General features: G+C 36.2%; 1 protein-coding gene across 1 annotated transcript in view; it reads left to right on the top strand.

The window, feature by feature from the left end:
* Positions 1-362: 362 nt before the first annotated feature.
* LOC118998467 (myopalladin-like) overlaps positions 363-16,344 on the top strand; it is a gene marked incomplete at its 3' end in the record, with an annotated part of 60,409 nt that continues 44,427 nt past the window's right edge. The window contains exons 1-2 of the mRNA XM_037062656.1: positions 363-596; positions 11,187-12,089. Of these exons, the coding sequence (XP_036918551.1) occupies positions 11,188-12,089 (902 nt within the window). The remainder of the gene's footprint in view (positions 597-11,186; positions 12,090-16,344) is intronic.

Raw genomic sequence — 16,344 nt, 5'->3', positions numbered from 1 at the left:
TCATTTTCATAGCCAAATTTCCTAAAATATATCTAATTAAATGAGAGTACAATTCCCATTAATTAAAATAAGGCCCTTAAAAACTAAAAATGTTGATATGTTTTAAAATGCCATTTTTGACAGATGGAATGTGGTATGATAAATTCAGTATTAATTTCAAACAAACCAATAAATGTTGGGCCTCTAGCTATAAGAGGAATTCTATAGGTAGAAAAATTGAATGGCCCCAGCCCTGCCACCACCACCACCCATAGGTGCTGTCCTGCTATGGAATCCCTTTGCTCAGTTTTGTCCTGTCCAATCAGGTGGAATGTTTGACGGGCACATGGTTTATACAGCTCAAAATAACTTGGGACCTGTGAGCTGACAAATGCTCTGGCTCCGGTGGTGACAGGTTGTTCAGCTTCTTACAGCCATCTTCACTGAAACTAAGGTTAACTCCTCACTCTATATGGACAGCTACTTTCTATTTCCAAGGGCGTGAAGAATTTTCTTTTTCTCCTGTGCGTTCGTCTAAAAGTTCTCCTTGGATAATTGTCGTCACAGTGGAGTGCCTGGGTTGGACATCCTCATCTGGGTCAACTAAAAAAAGAAAGGTAATATTCAGATTTAAGTTCTCAAGTGTGTTTTGATAACAAGGCACTGACAATGGGAGAGGGGATTTTTCAGAGTCCTAATTACTGTTGTTTAGAGTAAAACCTAGGATAACTTTCTAATTATGTATGAAGGGACACAAAATTACATGAAAAATAAAATTTTCTACATGTAAAAATTTTGGAGGGGATTGATGAAATTCACAAAGATCAGAGCCTACTTTGGTACTAGTGAAAAATATCTCAACAGAGAGTCATGACATGCTGCATATATCATTGGAATTTTCCACACATTCATTTATTAAAATGAGTGTGTTTGTATAGAGAGTATGTGTGCAATGCCTATTTCCTTTTTATAGGAAATCAAAGCTGAAATAATATGACTCCATAGTGAAAGACTTTCATTTTATATTTTTTATCATGTAAGAGGATATGCCTGCTATATTTAGTGTTGGGAGATCTGCTCCCTGGATTAATGTACACAACAGCTGCAGAAAGTCTTGCTCAAAGGACATTGCTTTTTCTTTCTCCTCTCTCTCTCTCTCTCTCTCCCTCTCTCTCACTCTCTTTCTCTCTCTCTCTCTCCAGCTGCACCACAAAGACACTGAGTAGCAATTGTTTGACCTGGTACATTGCAATATTAGCAGTACTTAAATTCACATCTTGAATTATATTTTAAAAACTGTATAATCACAGAAAAAGAGAACATGGGTTAATGTGTATCTTTATTCCCCCAAAGTGAACATCTCAGTATTGATGCTAAGAAACTTTATCAACATATTTTTTACTCATACTTGTTAAAGATGCTAGCATCAATCATTTTGAAAGAAACAAAATAACTATCCTATTTTCTTTCTCTAAAAATTACTATGATTCAATCACTTTAATGGTGGCAATGATTAAATGAATTCTACAAGCTGTAACTTTAAAAGTTGTCATAACTTTTTAGTCTCTCCTGAACAATAATTCATAATTTCACATAAAATTTATAATACTTTTCTAGGAAGTTGAGGTTGTCTATACTTATAGCTATAATAAATGTATTTTTTAACAAAAGTTAAAATATGCTGTCAGATGCATGATTTAACAAGCAAAAGATTTAAAATCAAGGCCATAGCAAGAAATATGAAATACATGGACACTATACTTACTTTGTCAAGAGACAAAATTATAAACATTATGGAATCTTATAATAATGGACTATGAAACAAACAACTGGACACTATCCAAATTCTGGAAGTTTGTCTCAACTCCCACTTATAGAGTATGGCTAATGTTATGGGAACTCATAATAACATGTTAAAACACTGATTTTCCATATATTGATTCAGAATACAGACTCTGTTTACCTGTTTCTATTGCAATGTGTTTATAAAGGTAAACACGTGTTCACTGGAATAGACTCAGAACTGCAATTCATGAACAAAAGTAATTGAATGAGTTTTTATCCAGACAAGGTTTTGGAATTCATAGTTTTTCAAATTTACGTTTGAAGAAATGGGACATCAGGTAAATCAAGCTTCATTGTAAAAGGTCTTTAGTGAACTAAGGTTAGTATATGAAAAGGTGGCAGTTTTAAAATTAAAAATTTTTAACTGTTAATGCCTATATGTAACAGGAGTAGTGAACTCAGCTCACTAACCTAAAAATATAAAACAAATAATACTAACCCCAGAATAATTAGTTTCCTTCATTGACATTGAGATTTGACAGATGCATTGCTTGTCTTGTGGTATTATTGCCTATAACAAGACAAAAAAACTAAAAAGATTTTAACTAATTCCCTCTCCTAGGAGATAAAGAAAAATCAAGTACCTCGAAGGTATTTTCTTAAATCTTTATGGTGCTTCATACTTGACAAAGAGCTTTTAAAACTACCAAAGAACTGCAATTTTGCCTAAATAAAACAAATTCAGGTAAAAACAGAGTGGTCCGCTCAGAAATTTAAGAATATATTTTCAGCAGATACATTTTTGGTGGGCACAAAAGTTAATGTGACTAAACCTACAGTCACTGAAGAGTCCTCAGAGTTCATGTGTACCAGAGTCACCTTGACGAGCTGCACGTACCTCTGCTTGGATCACAATACACTCCCACTGTGGGAGGAGCCCACAGAGCCTGCCTGCCAAGTTCCTGAACGTGCACTAGATCTTGAGATCGGGAGCCTATTTGAGACACTTGCTTCTCTTCCAATCTAGCAAATATATTAAGTCAATTTAATTAGGGAAGTTATCTTTTTTCAAATCCTTAATCACCAGAGAGAGAGAGAGACAGAAATATTAAGAGACTGTAAGAGGACAAAAATGTCCACTTTATTAATTTAAAATGAATCTTTGAGTTCATGGGGATTGACAGTGGTTTCTCATTTGGGATTTCCTATTTCATAGCTAAGCTCATCATGAATAGTGAGATCCTGAGAGCCATGGAAAAGCTCCCATGCCTAGCATTTTTGTGACTACCACCAAACCCTTTTTTGGTCCTAGACTCCTAAAATCTTCTTGCTTACTTTACATTAGCCTTTCTATGGGTCGGAGAATTTACTTTTACTTATTTTTTTTTTTTTTTTTTGCTATCTTTCAGATTAAATACGAACTTAAGGCTCTGGCTTCAGTATCTTTTACACTAGTGGTTCTCTACATGCTTATCTTCTCTACATGAAAACATACATAGCGTGTTTCATAGTAGCCTACCTCCCCTTCTCTCCCTCAAACTAAATCTTTACTTTCTTACCTTCCTACCTTTATCAACTTGATTAAAACAATGTAAGAGAATGGCTTACTCACTTTTAGCCTATTATCTAAAAATCTTCTTTACACTTTGAATCCCGGCCCTTTAAAAAGGTAACACGTCCCCACTAATTCTCCCATGTATCATCTGGGCTGTCTCTATATTTCAACATTCTCTTCTAACAAATAATTTCATTTGTCTACATTTGTTTTTATCTGCTATTGTTCCTCTTTCAAACTGAAAGGGAAATGAAAAGAATGGGTTTTATTTCCATGTTGTTACTGACATATTTCCATATATCTCAAGTTCTTACTCTGGTCATGTAATATATACTAATTTATTGGTGCCACTCATACCAAAGTTAGACTCAAAATAAAACTAAGTTGGAGATGCTCACTGTCTTAGTGAGGGGATGAAAATTGTAACAATGAGGAAAGATTTGCCTCAAAGTGGATTCCATCTGCAGCCAGATTTTTAAAAGGTGATCTGTACCCAACTCTCCAGGAATAGTTATAAGTAATGGGATTTGGCTCTTGGGCCAGCAACAGTTTCTCCAGGAAAACTGATGCTTCTGTTGTGTGACATCATGGGGCGTAGAAGGCAAGACAAACCAATACCAGCATTAAAGAGGGGAAGCAGGGTCTAATTTGGTCAATTATTCTTCCCCTAAAGAACACTCTAGGCATAATAATTATACATCAACAGAAAAGGATTACTTTAAATTTATATAGTGCTCCCAATTTCTAAAGTGCTTTCCCAAACAAACCTATGAAGTAAGCAGAGTAGTTCTGTTCATCCTCAGTTTAGAGGTGAGTTGCTGAAATGTATCTATCTTTTCCTATTCCATTGCTCTAGAAACATAATTATTAAATATTAGGCTATTTTTCTGTTGCCCTAACTAGGCTTGTTTTTTCTTTAAATATCCAAGGATGCTGCATAGCCAGAAAACTTTTAAGATTTATACTTGAATTCAAGTTACTTTATATTAGGTTTTGCTGTTAGGTTTTATATTAGGTTCTCTGGCCAGTGACCCAGTTTAAATATTCATATCATAACCAAAAGATGACTTTAGGCCAAATAATATTTCCAACAAGATCTTCCTGGAGCCTACAGAAGAGTAGTGCTGAGTTAACACGAATTGAGAAATGCAGTCATGTGCCACTTAAAAGGGGGCTGTCCTTTGAGAAATGCGTCATTAGGCAGTTTAGTGACGCGAACATCATGGAGTGTACTTACAAACCTGGGTGTGAAAGACTTCTATTTAATTGTATGTGCTATATTTTTATAAGGCTGGCGTCCTAGCAGGTTTGTTTACACAAGCATCACCACAAACACATGAGTAGTTGTAGTGTGCGTCCTGACATTGGTTTGGTTTGGCTTGGTTTGTATAATGCAAGTGCCTGACTTAAACTTTGATTGCCCAGGCATCCACTTCAAGGAAGGCTATCTAGAATAAATGCATTGCCAGCCTCAAGATCAGATACAGAGCCAAGCTGCCTCACCCCACTGCGGCGCCTTTGTTTCAGAAATCTTGATTTTGATAACTGATCATTTGGGCTATTTGCTTTTTTCCCTCTTCCCAAGGCCTTAACTTATGGTTCTTCTGTTTTAAATTCACGGATAAATAGTGAGCCCATGAAAACCTAGGTCCCCACCTCCACCCCAGTAAAAACAAAACCCCAGACCCCTGCTCTCTCATTTCCCTTGAACTCCTGTTGCCTCCCTGTCATACTGTGTATGTTCCAGGGCCTATAAAAATTTTGTTTTCTTCAAAGTCTCTTAATAGTTATTGCTGAAGGGCATCTCGTATCATAATAAGAACCCCAAGCTTTGGCCAGTTGTCACATTGGTTTAGAAAGAAGAGGTGTGCATGGGAAAGCTCACCCTGGTCCAGGTGAGTCCCCAGGCATTTCTAGCTGATACTGATAGCCTGAGAGCACAAAACAGTAATGCTTTGCACTAGGAAGCTTTGCACTAGGACTTCACAGTGTGACCACAACATGATGGCCTTACCAGAGCAGCACCATCACTAAACAATAGGAATGTTTCTGCTCCATTATAATTTTATGGGATGTCTATTGAATAGGCTGTTCATCACTGACCCAAGCATCATAATGTGGTGCATGACTGTATGCCCAAGGGTATCAGCATCAGGTTTCGTTTGTTTGAACCAGACTCTTACATTTTTAGCATGTTTTTAGGGAGAATCCATGGGAAAAAACAGATATTTAGCAAAGTTAAGAACATTCCGTAAATTTTCCATGTAGCCAAATTAGTTTCACAATTTACTAAAGTCTGTCATGATTATTTATGCCAAATTAGTTGTTTCATTTTCAAACTAGGACCATTTCACCAAAACCATGATCTGTTTTCAAGGTCAATTACTCATTCTTATTTTGAAATTGACATATAATCTAAGTTTCAATTTCATAGGAAGCAGAAAGAGAGAAAACTCAATGTCACTCTGAATACCCCAGATGAAATATCTAAGAGAACTCTTAATTTCCTTTCCTGAAACCTGCTCCTGGCTCATTCAAGTAAATTATTCCGCCACTCACCCAGTCGCTCAATTCATAAATACTGTCATCACCTTTAACTCTGCTCTTTCATATTCCACATTTAATCCATCAGCAAATCACACTGGCTCCATTTTCTAAAGATATCACAAATCTGACCATTTCTCACCATTTTGCTCTCATAACCACTCCCTGATCCAAGCCAACACCATCTCTTGCATAGCATATTGCAATAGTCTCCTCACAGATCTGCTCATTTCCACATCTCCTCCCTTTAACTTGATTCTTTGCATAGCAGCCATGATTGACTTTTTTCAAAACCATGTCATCTGCTTCCCAAAACTTTAAAATGATTTCCCATTCACACATTTAATAAAGAAAAGTCCTTCCCGTGATCAGCAAGTCTTTACATGATCTAGCTTTGTACCTTTGTGACTTCTTTTCCTTCTGCTCTTCTTTTTCACCCTCCTGCAGGCTCACTGGCTTGACTCAAACATAGCAACCAGTCACCTACCCTGGCTTGGACACTTTCCTCTCCCTCAGTCAGGAACAGCCTTCCCCCTAGATAGGCACATGGCTAACTTTTCCATTACGTCAGATGCTTTCCCTGACCTTCCTAGCTAAAAGACCACACCTTTCTCCCTCCCTTATTATTCTCTATTCCCTTGCCCCACTTTATTTTTTTTTCATAACATTTACATCTTTCTCACTACAGTGTCAACTCCACAAGGGCAGGGACTTTATCTGTGGTTCACTGTCGAATCTGCAGTTCCCAGAATAGCACATAATAGATGCTCGATAAATATTGGACGACTAAGTAGAAGCTAGTGTATCCATAATAGCACTTGGGCTTTTTATTTTTTGCTTGTGTTTGGGGGGAGCTTTTGGGCTTTTTAAAAGTACAAATGTTATAACAGATTTTTAATTAAGGCTTTAAAGAGAAAGTAATACATTTTCATATTTCTTATTTTAGGTAATTATTAGATTAACAATTGACATATGCATTTACATCTGAGAACCCTCTGAGACAAAACTATTATTGTCCTATTAATAGATGAGAATAACAGATTCAGATGCATTAAATGACTTGCTCAAGATTGCAAAATTATTCAGTGTTCATCCTGGTATGAAAACAAAGCATAACTCCATGATTTATTTTATCCATGATGTATTTTATCCATTATAAATACACTTGCATTTGAAAGTCACCTTGAAGTTGCTTCTATATTTATATTTATATATAAAATATACTTATATTTTTTCTTTGTGTCTGTAAGTTTTCCTTGTAAATATGATTTCTGTTTATCTATCTTATTTTTCCAGCAATTAGGAAAAAAGATAAACAGCAATTGATTTAGCAGGATATTCTAATCAACAAAAGAATTCAACAAGTATCTATGGATCATATTCTATGTGCTGTGTGTGTATAGAAATGATAATGTATAAAACAAAGTGAGGTAGACAGAAAAGTAAACAGGCAACTTTAATATATTGTCATAAGTGCTGTACTTGGAGGTAAGAACTATGAGTTTTAGGAGCACAGTGGAGAGGTACCCAACTCAGAGAAAATAAAAAAATCCCTGGGGCATGTCTCAGCTAAAAACTGAAGACCATGTAAGACTTGGCCCAGTAAGGCAGTAAAGGGAGGTGAGGACAGGGAGCAAAGATAATACGTACAAAGATCTGAAGGCAGCCCAGTTTGTTAATGAGGCTACATGTCTTTCAATGGAATATAGATAATGCTGAATTAAGTACAAAGCAAAAGCTCAGTTTCTCTTTAAAGTTTGTCCTTGGATCAAGTCACTTCACTAGTTCCACTTCCATTTCTTATCATGATATGTGGCTGTGGTTGTTAAATAATAATAATAGTAGTATTAGTAGTAGTACCAACTACCATTTATCAAACATTTACTAAATGCCAAACACATTTAAAAATTACTTCCACCTATGAGATGGCTACTGTTATTATACTTGTTTTATAGGTGAGTAAACTGAAGCTTACAGAAGTTAAGTAATTTTCTTGAGTTTATACAACTAAGAAGTGTCAGAAGTTAGATTAGAATCAGATCTAACTCCAAGTGTTAGGTAATAAATACTACATTAAAATGTTAAAAGAGATCCTTTATTTTGCATACCTAAAAGTTGTATTATCATAATAATTTCTCATGACCATAACCATCAGAACAGGCACAAATTTATACATTAATTAGCTTCTTTTCTTTAAAAAAGAAAATAGTTGCAGTGAGCAGGATTACTTAGATAAGTATTTTTTTCTATTTCCATCACAAATATAAACTTCTTAAAAGCTCCTTAACTTTAACATCACCTTTATCTGTGTATTGATTTTTACTAACATTATTTGAGTGCCCATTATAATGACTGGTCCTGTTTTAAGGGCTTTGCATTCATGATGTTACTAATTCTCACTCCCCTGAAAAATAGGTATTATCCATGTATTACAGATAGGAATCCAAAGTTCAGAGAAGTTATGTAATTTTCAAAGTCACACAACTGCTAAGAGATAAAGCAAGAATTTGAAAACAGATCTGATTCCAAGGCCAATGCTTATTCCATGTTGCTCAAAATAAAAGCCATCTTAACATATTTAGAGACAAGGAACATTAAAACACAATATGCAGTATGCCCTGGCCAGGTGGCTCCGTTGGTTGGAGCATTGTCCTGTACACCAAAAAGCTCGCGGGTCTGTGTCTCAGTCAGGGCACGAACCTAGGCTGTGGGTTTGATACCCAGTTCAGGCATGTACAGGAGGCAACTGACTGATGTTTATCTCTCACATCGATGTCTCTCTCCCTCTCCACCTGTATCTCTTTAAAATCAATAAACAAATCCTTGGGTGAGGATTAAAAAATAAATATTTAAAATAAAACACAATATGCAGTAATGTCCAACAAGCAGGGAGAAGACCATCCTAACTTATAAAGCACTTAATTTTCTTCCTCACATTTAAATAAATATGGAAACTCAAACTAAAATAGTTGATTAACAAATGAGAAGGATATTCAATCGTACATTTTCAAATATTATTTTGTACCTAATTTCATGTATCTTTAACTGTCCTACAGAGTTGAAGCACAAATAAGACAAATTTTCAAGTGGGATATCAATTACACTTTTATATACTATCATTCACTTTAAATTTTAATTTAAAATAGCCATGTAGTTCTATTTGATGAGTACAGCATAATTTAAGTATAGTATATAATTTAAGTATAATTTCCTATTGGACAAGTTCCAATTTTTTATTTTTTCTATTTATTTATTTTTATTGTACTTTTTCATTACCAATTATCCTCTCTATACCCTCTTTCACCTCCATCCATCCCCGCCCCTGTACCAATTTTTTTAATATTATTATTTATACTGTGATAAATATCTCTGTAGATCAATCTTTGTACCCATCCAATACTTTTGCATTTCCAATTAATCCTTTTTTCCTTGGCTCCCCTTTATTTCTTTTTTAAAATTGAATTTATTAGGGTGACACTGGTTAATAAAATATTTAGGTTTCAGGTATACAATTTTATAGTACATTGTGTTTATATTGTCTTCTGTGTTCACCACCCCAAGTCAAGTCTCTTTCCATCACCACCTAGCCCTCCCTTTACCCTCTGCTCCCTCCCCCTTCCCCAAATTAACCTTTTTAAAAGACACAATAAATTTCACCCAAACAAGTGGATACAGCTGTGGCAGCAACTCAAGCTGTGGCAAACATGTGGAAAAACATTTCGATGTAGGTGATCCTGTTGGCCATCTCTATTGCCATCTCAAGGTCACTGCCTACTTTGCCAATTTGGAGATTAGTTTTGGATTAACACTCTAAAAGTTTGAGAACTAAAGCAGTTCCTAGAAAACCTTATTTGTGATATAAGTGAGGCTATCATATAAGGAATGAACTGAAATAAGTTTCATCATAGAATCTTAAAGCCAGAAAAGATTTCGGAGTTTGCTTTCCTCTCCATTTTCCCAGCTCAAGCCCCATCACTTAGTAGCCAAGAATGGTAAATTGTTTTCATCTCCATTACCATCTCTGGTTGACTGGTGGTGGCAGATGGAGTAGAGTGTTAAGAAAGTCAAGGTCAATGGGAAGAGTAATCAGTTAGCTGCATCTTTAAGGAGGAGAGAGAGGAGTAACATCCTACAGTTTGCAAGTTTGCTATCCATCTAGTAAGTGTGTGAATGAATAAATAGATATAATGGTAATAATATAAAATTGGTTGGCATTGCCAGAAATTTTGGTCCAGGGGACTTAGAACAAAAGTTATTTTACCATTTTCTTAAGACTTTAAAAATTATTTATTTTTGGAATCAATAATGTATTTATATAATTAAAATTCAAAAGTCAGGAAAGAGTATACAGTGAAGAGGGTCCTGTGTTGCCTCTCATTTTCCTGTCTCCTATTTCCCCGCTTCAGCAATGTTAATTTAAGAGATATTTTAAAACCCAGGATCTAATTCATATCTTTGTAGAAATTAAATTATACCTTCTTTGAAGAGGCTAAATCACTATAGTTTTCAAGAGCAGATTGATCCTATAAACAAGAGTGAATTTAAACTGTCTCTGTTATTTTTAAAAGCATTATTTTCATGAGTTAGATCAAGTTATATTTTCACCAACCAGTTGAGATTATGGGATCAGTATCTTTTTTTCCCCGCAAAACTCATTTATCCTAGAGAGAAGGGAAGGGAGGGAGAAAGAGAGGAAGGGAAACACTGCTGTGAGAGAGAAACATTGATCAATTGCTTCCCAAACATGCCCTGACCTCTTGACCAGGGGACCACACCTGCAACCCAGGCACATGCCCTGACCATGAATCAAACTGACTTTTCACTTTGCAGGATGATGCCCAACCAGCTGAACCACCCTGGTCAGGGCTGAAGTCAATATCTCTCCATTTCTATTATTTTATTACATTCCAGGTAAAAGGGAGAGGATGGAGAGCAAATCTCTGTTTATATATAAAAGTATTTTATAGATATTATCTATCTAAAAGCCCTTTACAGATATTATCAAAACTTAGGAATTATATTTAATGTCACTGTAGCTGTAGCATAGCTTTCACAATTGAACTTGTATTTAAAGAATTTGATAAAGTGGTATTGCCTGTGTTTTTATTTCCAATTTCAATAAAAATCTTTCAGTTCTTCTTCATTTTACAATTTGAAAATAATCTTTAAGTCTTTATAGTAAATTTTGTAAATGTATTAAAATTAGGCAATTTTTAAATTTCAGGCTTTAAGTTCTTAAGAATCTATCATGCTATAATAAATATAGATTTGCTAGTCTCTGAAAATGATCCAAACTTACTATCATTATTATTATTTTTCACAGCATGCAAGACGACAGCATAGAAGCTTCTACTTCCATTTCTCAACTTCTAAGAGAGAGCTATCTAGCAGAAACTAGACATCGGGGAAACAATGAGAGGAGTCGAGCAGAGCCTTCCTCCAACCCTTTCCATTTTGGCAGTCCTTCGGGAGCAGCTGAAGGAGGAGGAGGCCAAGATGACCTTCCAGATCTTTCAGCGTTTCTAAGCCAAGAAGAATTAGATGAAAGTGTCAATCTGGCAAGACTGGCCATCAATCATGACCCTTTGGAGAAAGCAGATGAAACTCAAACTAGAAAGCGTCTTTCTTCTGATCAGATGAAACACCCATCTAAATCAAGTTTTGACCCTAACTTCTGCCAGGATAACTCTCGCAGCCTTACCAGCTCTAAAGAGAGTCCCCAAGAGGCAGCAAAGCTACAGTATAGTTCTGAGGCCCAGTCTAAAAAAGTATTCTTAAATAAGGCTGCCGATTTTATTGAAGAGCTGTCCTCCCTTTTCAAAGCCCATAGCTCCAAAAGGATTAGACCTCGTGCCTGCAAAAACCACAAAAGCAAATTGGAATCTCAAAACAAAGTTATGCAGGAAAATAGCTCCAGTTTCCCAGCCACATCAGAAAGGAGAGAAAGGGCTTCTATTCCCATCCCTATCCCTGCAGATGCTAGAGATAATGAAGTGAATCATGCCCTGGAACAGCAGGAAGCTAAGCGCCGTGAAGCTGAGCAGGCTGCCAGTGAAGCAGCTGGTGGAGACACCACGCCTGGGTCTTCGCCTTCATCCTTGTACTATGAAGAACCTCTGGGACAACCTCCCCGATTCACTCAAAAGTTATGGAGCAGAGAAGTTCCAGAAGGAACCAGAGTACAGTTGGATTGCATAGTGGTAGGAATTCCACCACCTCAAGTAAGGTAAACTCGCCCCATCAGTAATGCTTAGTCATTGCTTTCCATCTACCATAGTTCTCCTAAGTTTATCTTGTAAGTAAGTGGTTTCAAAAATCATATACTCTCTTTTTTTTAAATTTTTTTATATTTTATTTATTTATCTTTAGAGGAGAAGGGAAGGAGAGAGGGAGAGAAACATCAATGTATGGTTGCCTCTCGTGAGTCCCCTGCTGGGAACTGGCCTGCAACCCAGGCATGTGCTCTGACTGGGAATCGAACCACAATCTTCTGGTTTGCAGGCCCGCGCTCAATCCACTGAGCTACACCAGCCAGGGCTCATATACTCTCTTTTGAGAAAAACAGGCAGAGTTTAAAGAGCACTGTCCAATAGAAGAACAATGTTAGCTGTCTATGCAATTTAAATTTTTCTAATAGCTACATTTTAAAAAGTAAAAAGAACTGAGCAAAATTAACTTTTTAAATGTGTATTCTTTAACTAACATATGAAAACATTATCATTTCAACATGTAATCAATGTAAACAGTATTAATATTATATTTTACATTCTTCTAGTCATACTAGGGCTTCAAAATCCAGTGTGAATTCTACAATTACAGCACATCTCAATTTGGCTCCTAAATTTTCCTAGGAAATAATTAAACTGCATTTAAACTTTATCGAATTTAGAGTTGAAAAAGTAGATCGACATATGCAAGTTGTTCCAAACAAATTTTTGTATTAACTGAAATTTTTTGTAGTAACTGAATTGAATATCAGTTTTCTAAATTAAGATCGGCGTAATTTAAAGTTCAGTCCCTAGTTGTACTAGTGATATTTCAAGTGCTCAATATGCACGTGGCTAATGACTATGGTATCACACAGCAGGAGTCTATAGGCTGAACTTGAAGTTTAAAAAAAGAAAGTATTTGTGATCTATACTCAATGAACACCTGTGATATTTTTTCAATTTTAAAGAAAGCCAAATGATAGAATGAAAGCTGATAGAATGAAGGTAGACTAATGATGTTGCTAAGATCAATTTAGAGACTCATATTATAGGTATTGTATTTATTATAAACTTTTTGGTATCAGCTTAATATATGCTATTCTTCCTAATGCCCAAGCCTTTCTCCAGTATAACAGATGAGTAGAAAAAAATATTCATCTTCTGTGTGCCTACCAGTCAGCTCTTCTGTGAAGCAAAGGAAGCTTAAGTTCCAGGGCTCCTCATTTGCATAAGCCATACCTAATTTTGTGTTCTAATTTTATTTTATTTTTTATGTGAACCTTCCACATTTATGAGCTTCAGGCCCCACAAAATGTGGATCCAGCTGTAGCCCCAGGATGGCACTTGCTACCTGTAACACTATAATGTAATAATACGTGAATAATGGGCTTGCAGTGTATTACTTTTGTAGAGAATTGCTGACATTTAGAGTCCTGTACAAGTTACTTTGCCTCCCTAATACTGAATTACCCCTAGAACATGACTTTATTGCTATTGAACACTTGTTGTAGGTATGTAAGCAGTCCTTATCTTTTTCTTACAGAATATTCCTATTATAGGACAGCAATCATATTAATAATACTACTTTTATTTATATATGACTGTTGATTCCAGGAATTCTAGTGCAAAGACATATTCATGTATTGAATTTTGCTTTTCAAAGGCAATATAAACAATATTAAATATTATTTCTACAATGGCATGTAATTATTATCTGGTTATCTAAATGACCTCCTTAAGGGCAGGGGTTCTGTTTTTTTACCTTTGCATCTTGAGGGCCAAGCACAGCCTCTGGCCTATAGTGTTTATGAAGAAATGTTAAGTAAACTAATCCATAAAGAAAGAGGAAAACAAGAAACTTAGCTTTAAAGCAGACGTGAGATTGTTGCCTTGAGATGTAGCAAGATGTTGAAACTGAACAACCCATAGCACTGTCTACCCTTCTACTCCGAGTGTGCCTGATGACACTCCCTGGGACTCTGGTGAGATGGTCATCACGGGACCATGATATATACCCATCACTGGCTTCTGGTGAATCTAAGTAAGCCAGTGAGCACTCAAGTTATGGTGCACACACAACTTACTAAGATTAGTCTTATCCAAACCACTAATTTATGGACATAAATCAGACTGAAAAAATTAGACCAGATCATTCAGAATTCACTCTCCCCATTTCTTGACCACAATAATCTCAAATACCACAGAAAGTTCAGCCCTGGCCCAGTGTCTCTGTTGGAGCATTGTACTGTACACCAGAAGGTTGGAGGTTTGATCCAAGTCGGGTCACATATGGAAGGTAACCAATCAATGTTTCTCTTTCTCTCTCTCCCCCTATTCCTCCTCCCCATCTCTCTAAAATCAATAAATATATATCCTCAGGTAAGGATTTAAAAAAATAGATTCAGTGCTCCTGTGAGAAAAATCAGCCAGGAAGAACGATAAGATCCTATCTCCCAAAACAAAGTAATCTGGTGGTCATTCAGAATCTACTTAGTTAGCCAACTATAAATTTACAACTTTAAAGGTGAAAAAAATGTGCACAGCTTCCATGAAGCAATACTAATTTTACCAGGGAAGAATTTTTTTACTGATAGAATTCATGCCTGCATCCCAACCACTTGTTTGGTGCCAGGAATGTCAGTATTCAATAAATATTTTCTGAATGAATTAGTTTAATAACTGCAATTAAACTTTACTAAGAAAAATTTAGAATTTTTCAAGAAGACCATTAGCTGTCATTCTCCTAAGCATAGAATTTACATAACTCCAATCAGCAAGCAAATATTTATTTAGTCTTTAGAATGTGCTCAGCACCGCAATCGATGTAGTGACTGACAATGCAGGTATAACTTGTGTCCTTGCCCTCAAGGAGCTTGCTAACCAGCTAGAGAAATCATCCTAATTGTTATAGTACCAACCATAAGAACTATCTGTCTTAAGAAAAGGGATGGTGGCTAGAAAGGTCAAAGAAGGCTTCAGAGATGTATTAGGATTTTAGTTAAACCTTGAAGAGTGAGGAGGATTCAGGTAGAAATTTACTCATTCATTCATTCATTTATTCAGCAAATACCTATGGATTTACCAAAGTGACTTGCCAGGAATATAAAACAACTGTGTGTCATTTGAGGCCAAGAACCTTCTTTTGAAACCATATCTAAAACTATTCTGAGAGGGTAGTTCAAAATCTAGCAGAGCAACCAGGTAAATGTAATTAAAACATTGCAATATTGTTTAATAAGAGCTGTAATAGAAGTATGTATAGAATCCAATACCTCAGAGTAAGAGGTGGTCTCTTTCCTGGAGTGCAGGGTAAAAAAAGAGTTAACATGGGATGTACTACTTCAGTTCAAGGAAACTGAGGGTGGAAAAGGAAAGCAAGTGCAAAGGCCCAGAGAAAAGTGTTTTCAGGCAACTGCAAGTACTTGGCTATGTGACGAACATGGGGTAACAAGTAAGAAAAGATGAGGGAAAAGACTGAAGAAGTAGGCAGAGGAATGGGTTGTTTTAGGCCAGATCCATTCAACTTGTTCATATGAAGGTACAGACACTGGAATTGAAATATTTTTACATGACAGGAGGAGACTGATCAAACTAGAAAGACTAGAGTCAAATGACTTTGAAGAGCCTTGAAAGCAAAGCAGAATGGTTTAGACTTGGTTTCAGAACCAAGTGGATACCATCCACAGTTGTGTGTAGGAAAGTAACAATATGAAAGGGAGCACTTAGGTAGAATCAGTCTGGGAGAAAGATAGGCTAGAAATGAATGGAGCAAAGAGGCCACTAAAGAAGCCATCCCAGGCATCAAGGGCTCTGATATAGCTGGGGTGGGAGCACTGGGGAAATAATGACATGAATAAGCAATACTTAGAAGAAAAGAAATCAAGCTGAACTGGTGATTAACTAGCTAGGAAGGATTGAGTAAAAAAAATGTACAAGTTTGAAGCTGGACACCTGGTAGAATGATGGGGGTCACTGGCAAGGACAAAGAAAATGGAAGAGGTGGCTGATTTATGGAGAAGGTTGATTACTTGAATGTGAGGAGTTAAAGGGACCATAATCCAAAGGCTGTCAGAAATGCAGGCCTGAAGGTCAGATGAGAAGACAGTGGAACTAGGAAAAGTCCAGGGAATTACATGGACACCAGGAAAAGTTTGACACAATATCTCTGTAATTACAAGGGGACTAAAAATACAGGTAATACTTGGAACTAACTTCTAGTGGTGTTAGACTGGAATAGTGTTTTCCAACCTTCTTTTAGCACTGTCTCATCTG

Source organism: Sturnira hondurensis, unplaced genomic scaffold (assembly GCF_014824575.4).
Source record: "Sturnira hondurensis isolate 20B ecotype Veracruz unplaced genomic scaffold, ASM1482457v3 Scaffold0014302, whole genome shotgun sequence".
Taxonomy (NCBI): Eukaryota; Metazoa; Chordata; class Mammalia; order Chiroptera; family Phyllostomidae; genus Sturnira; species Sturnira hondurensis.
The sequence above is the reverse complement of the archived record's forward strand: the minus strand, read 5'-3'. Positions and strand labels throughout refer to the sequence as shown.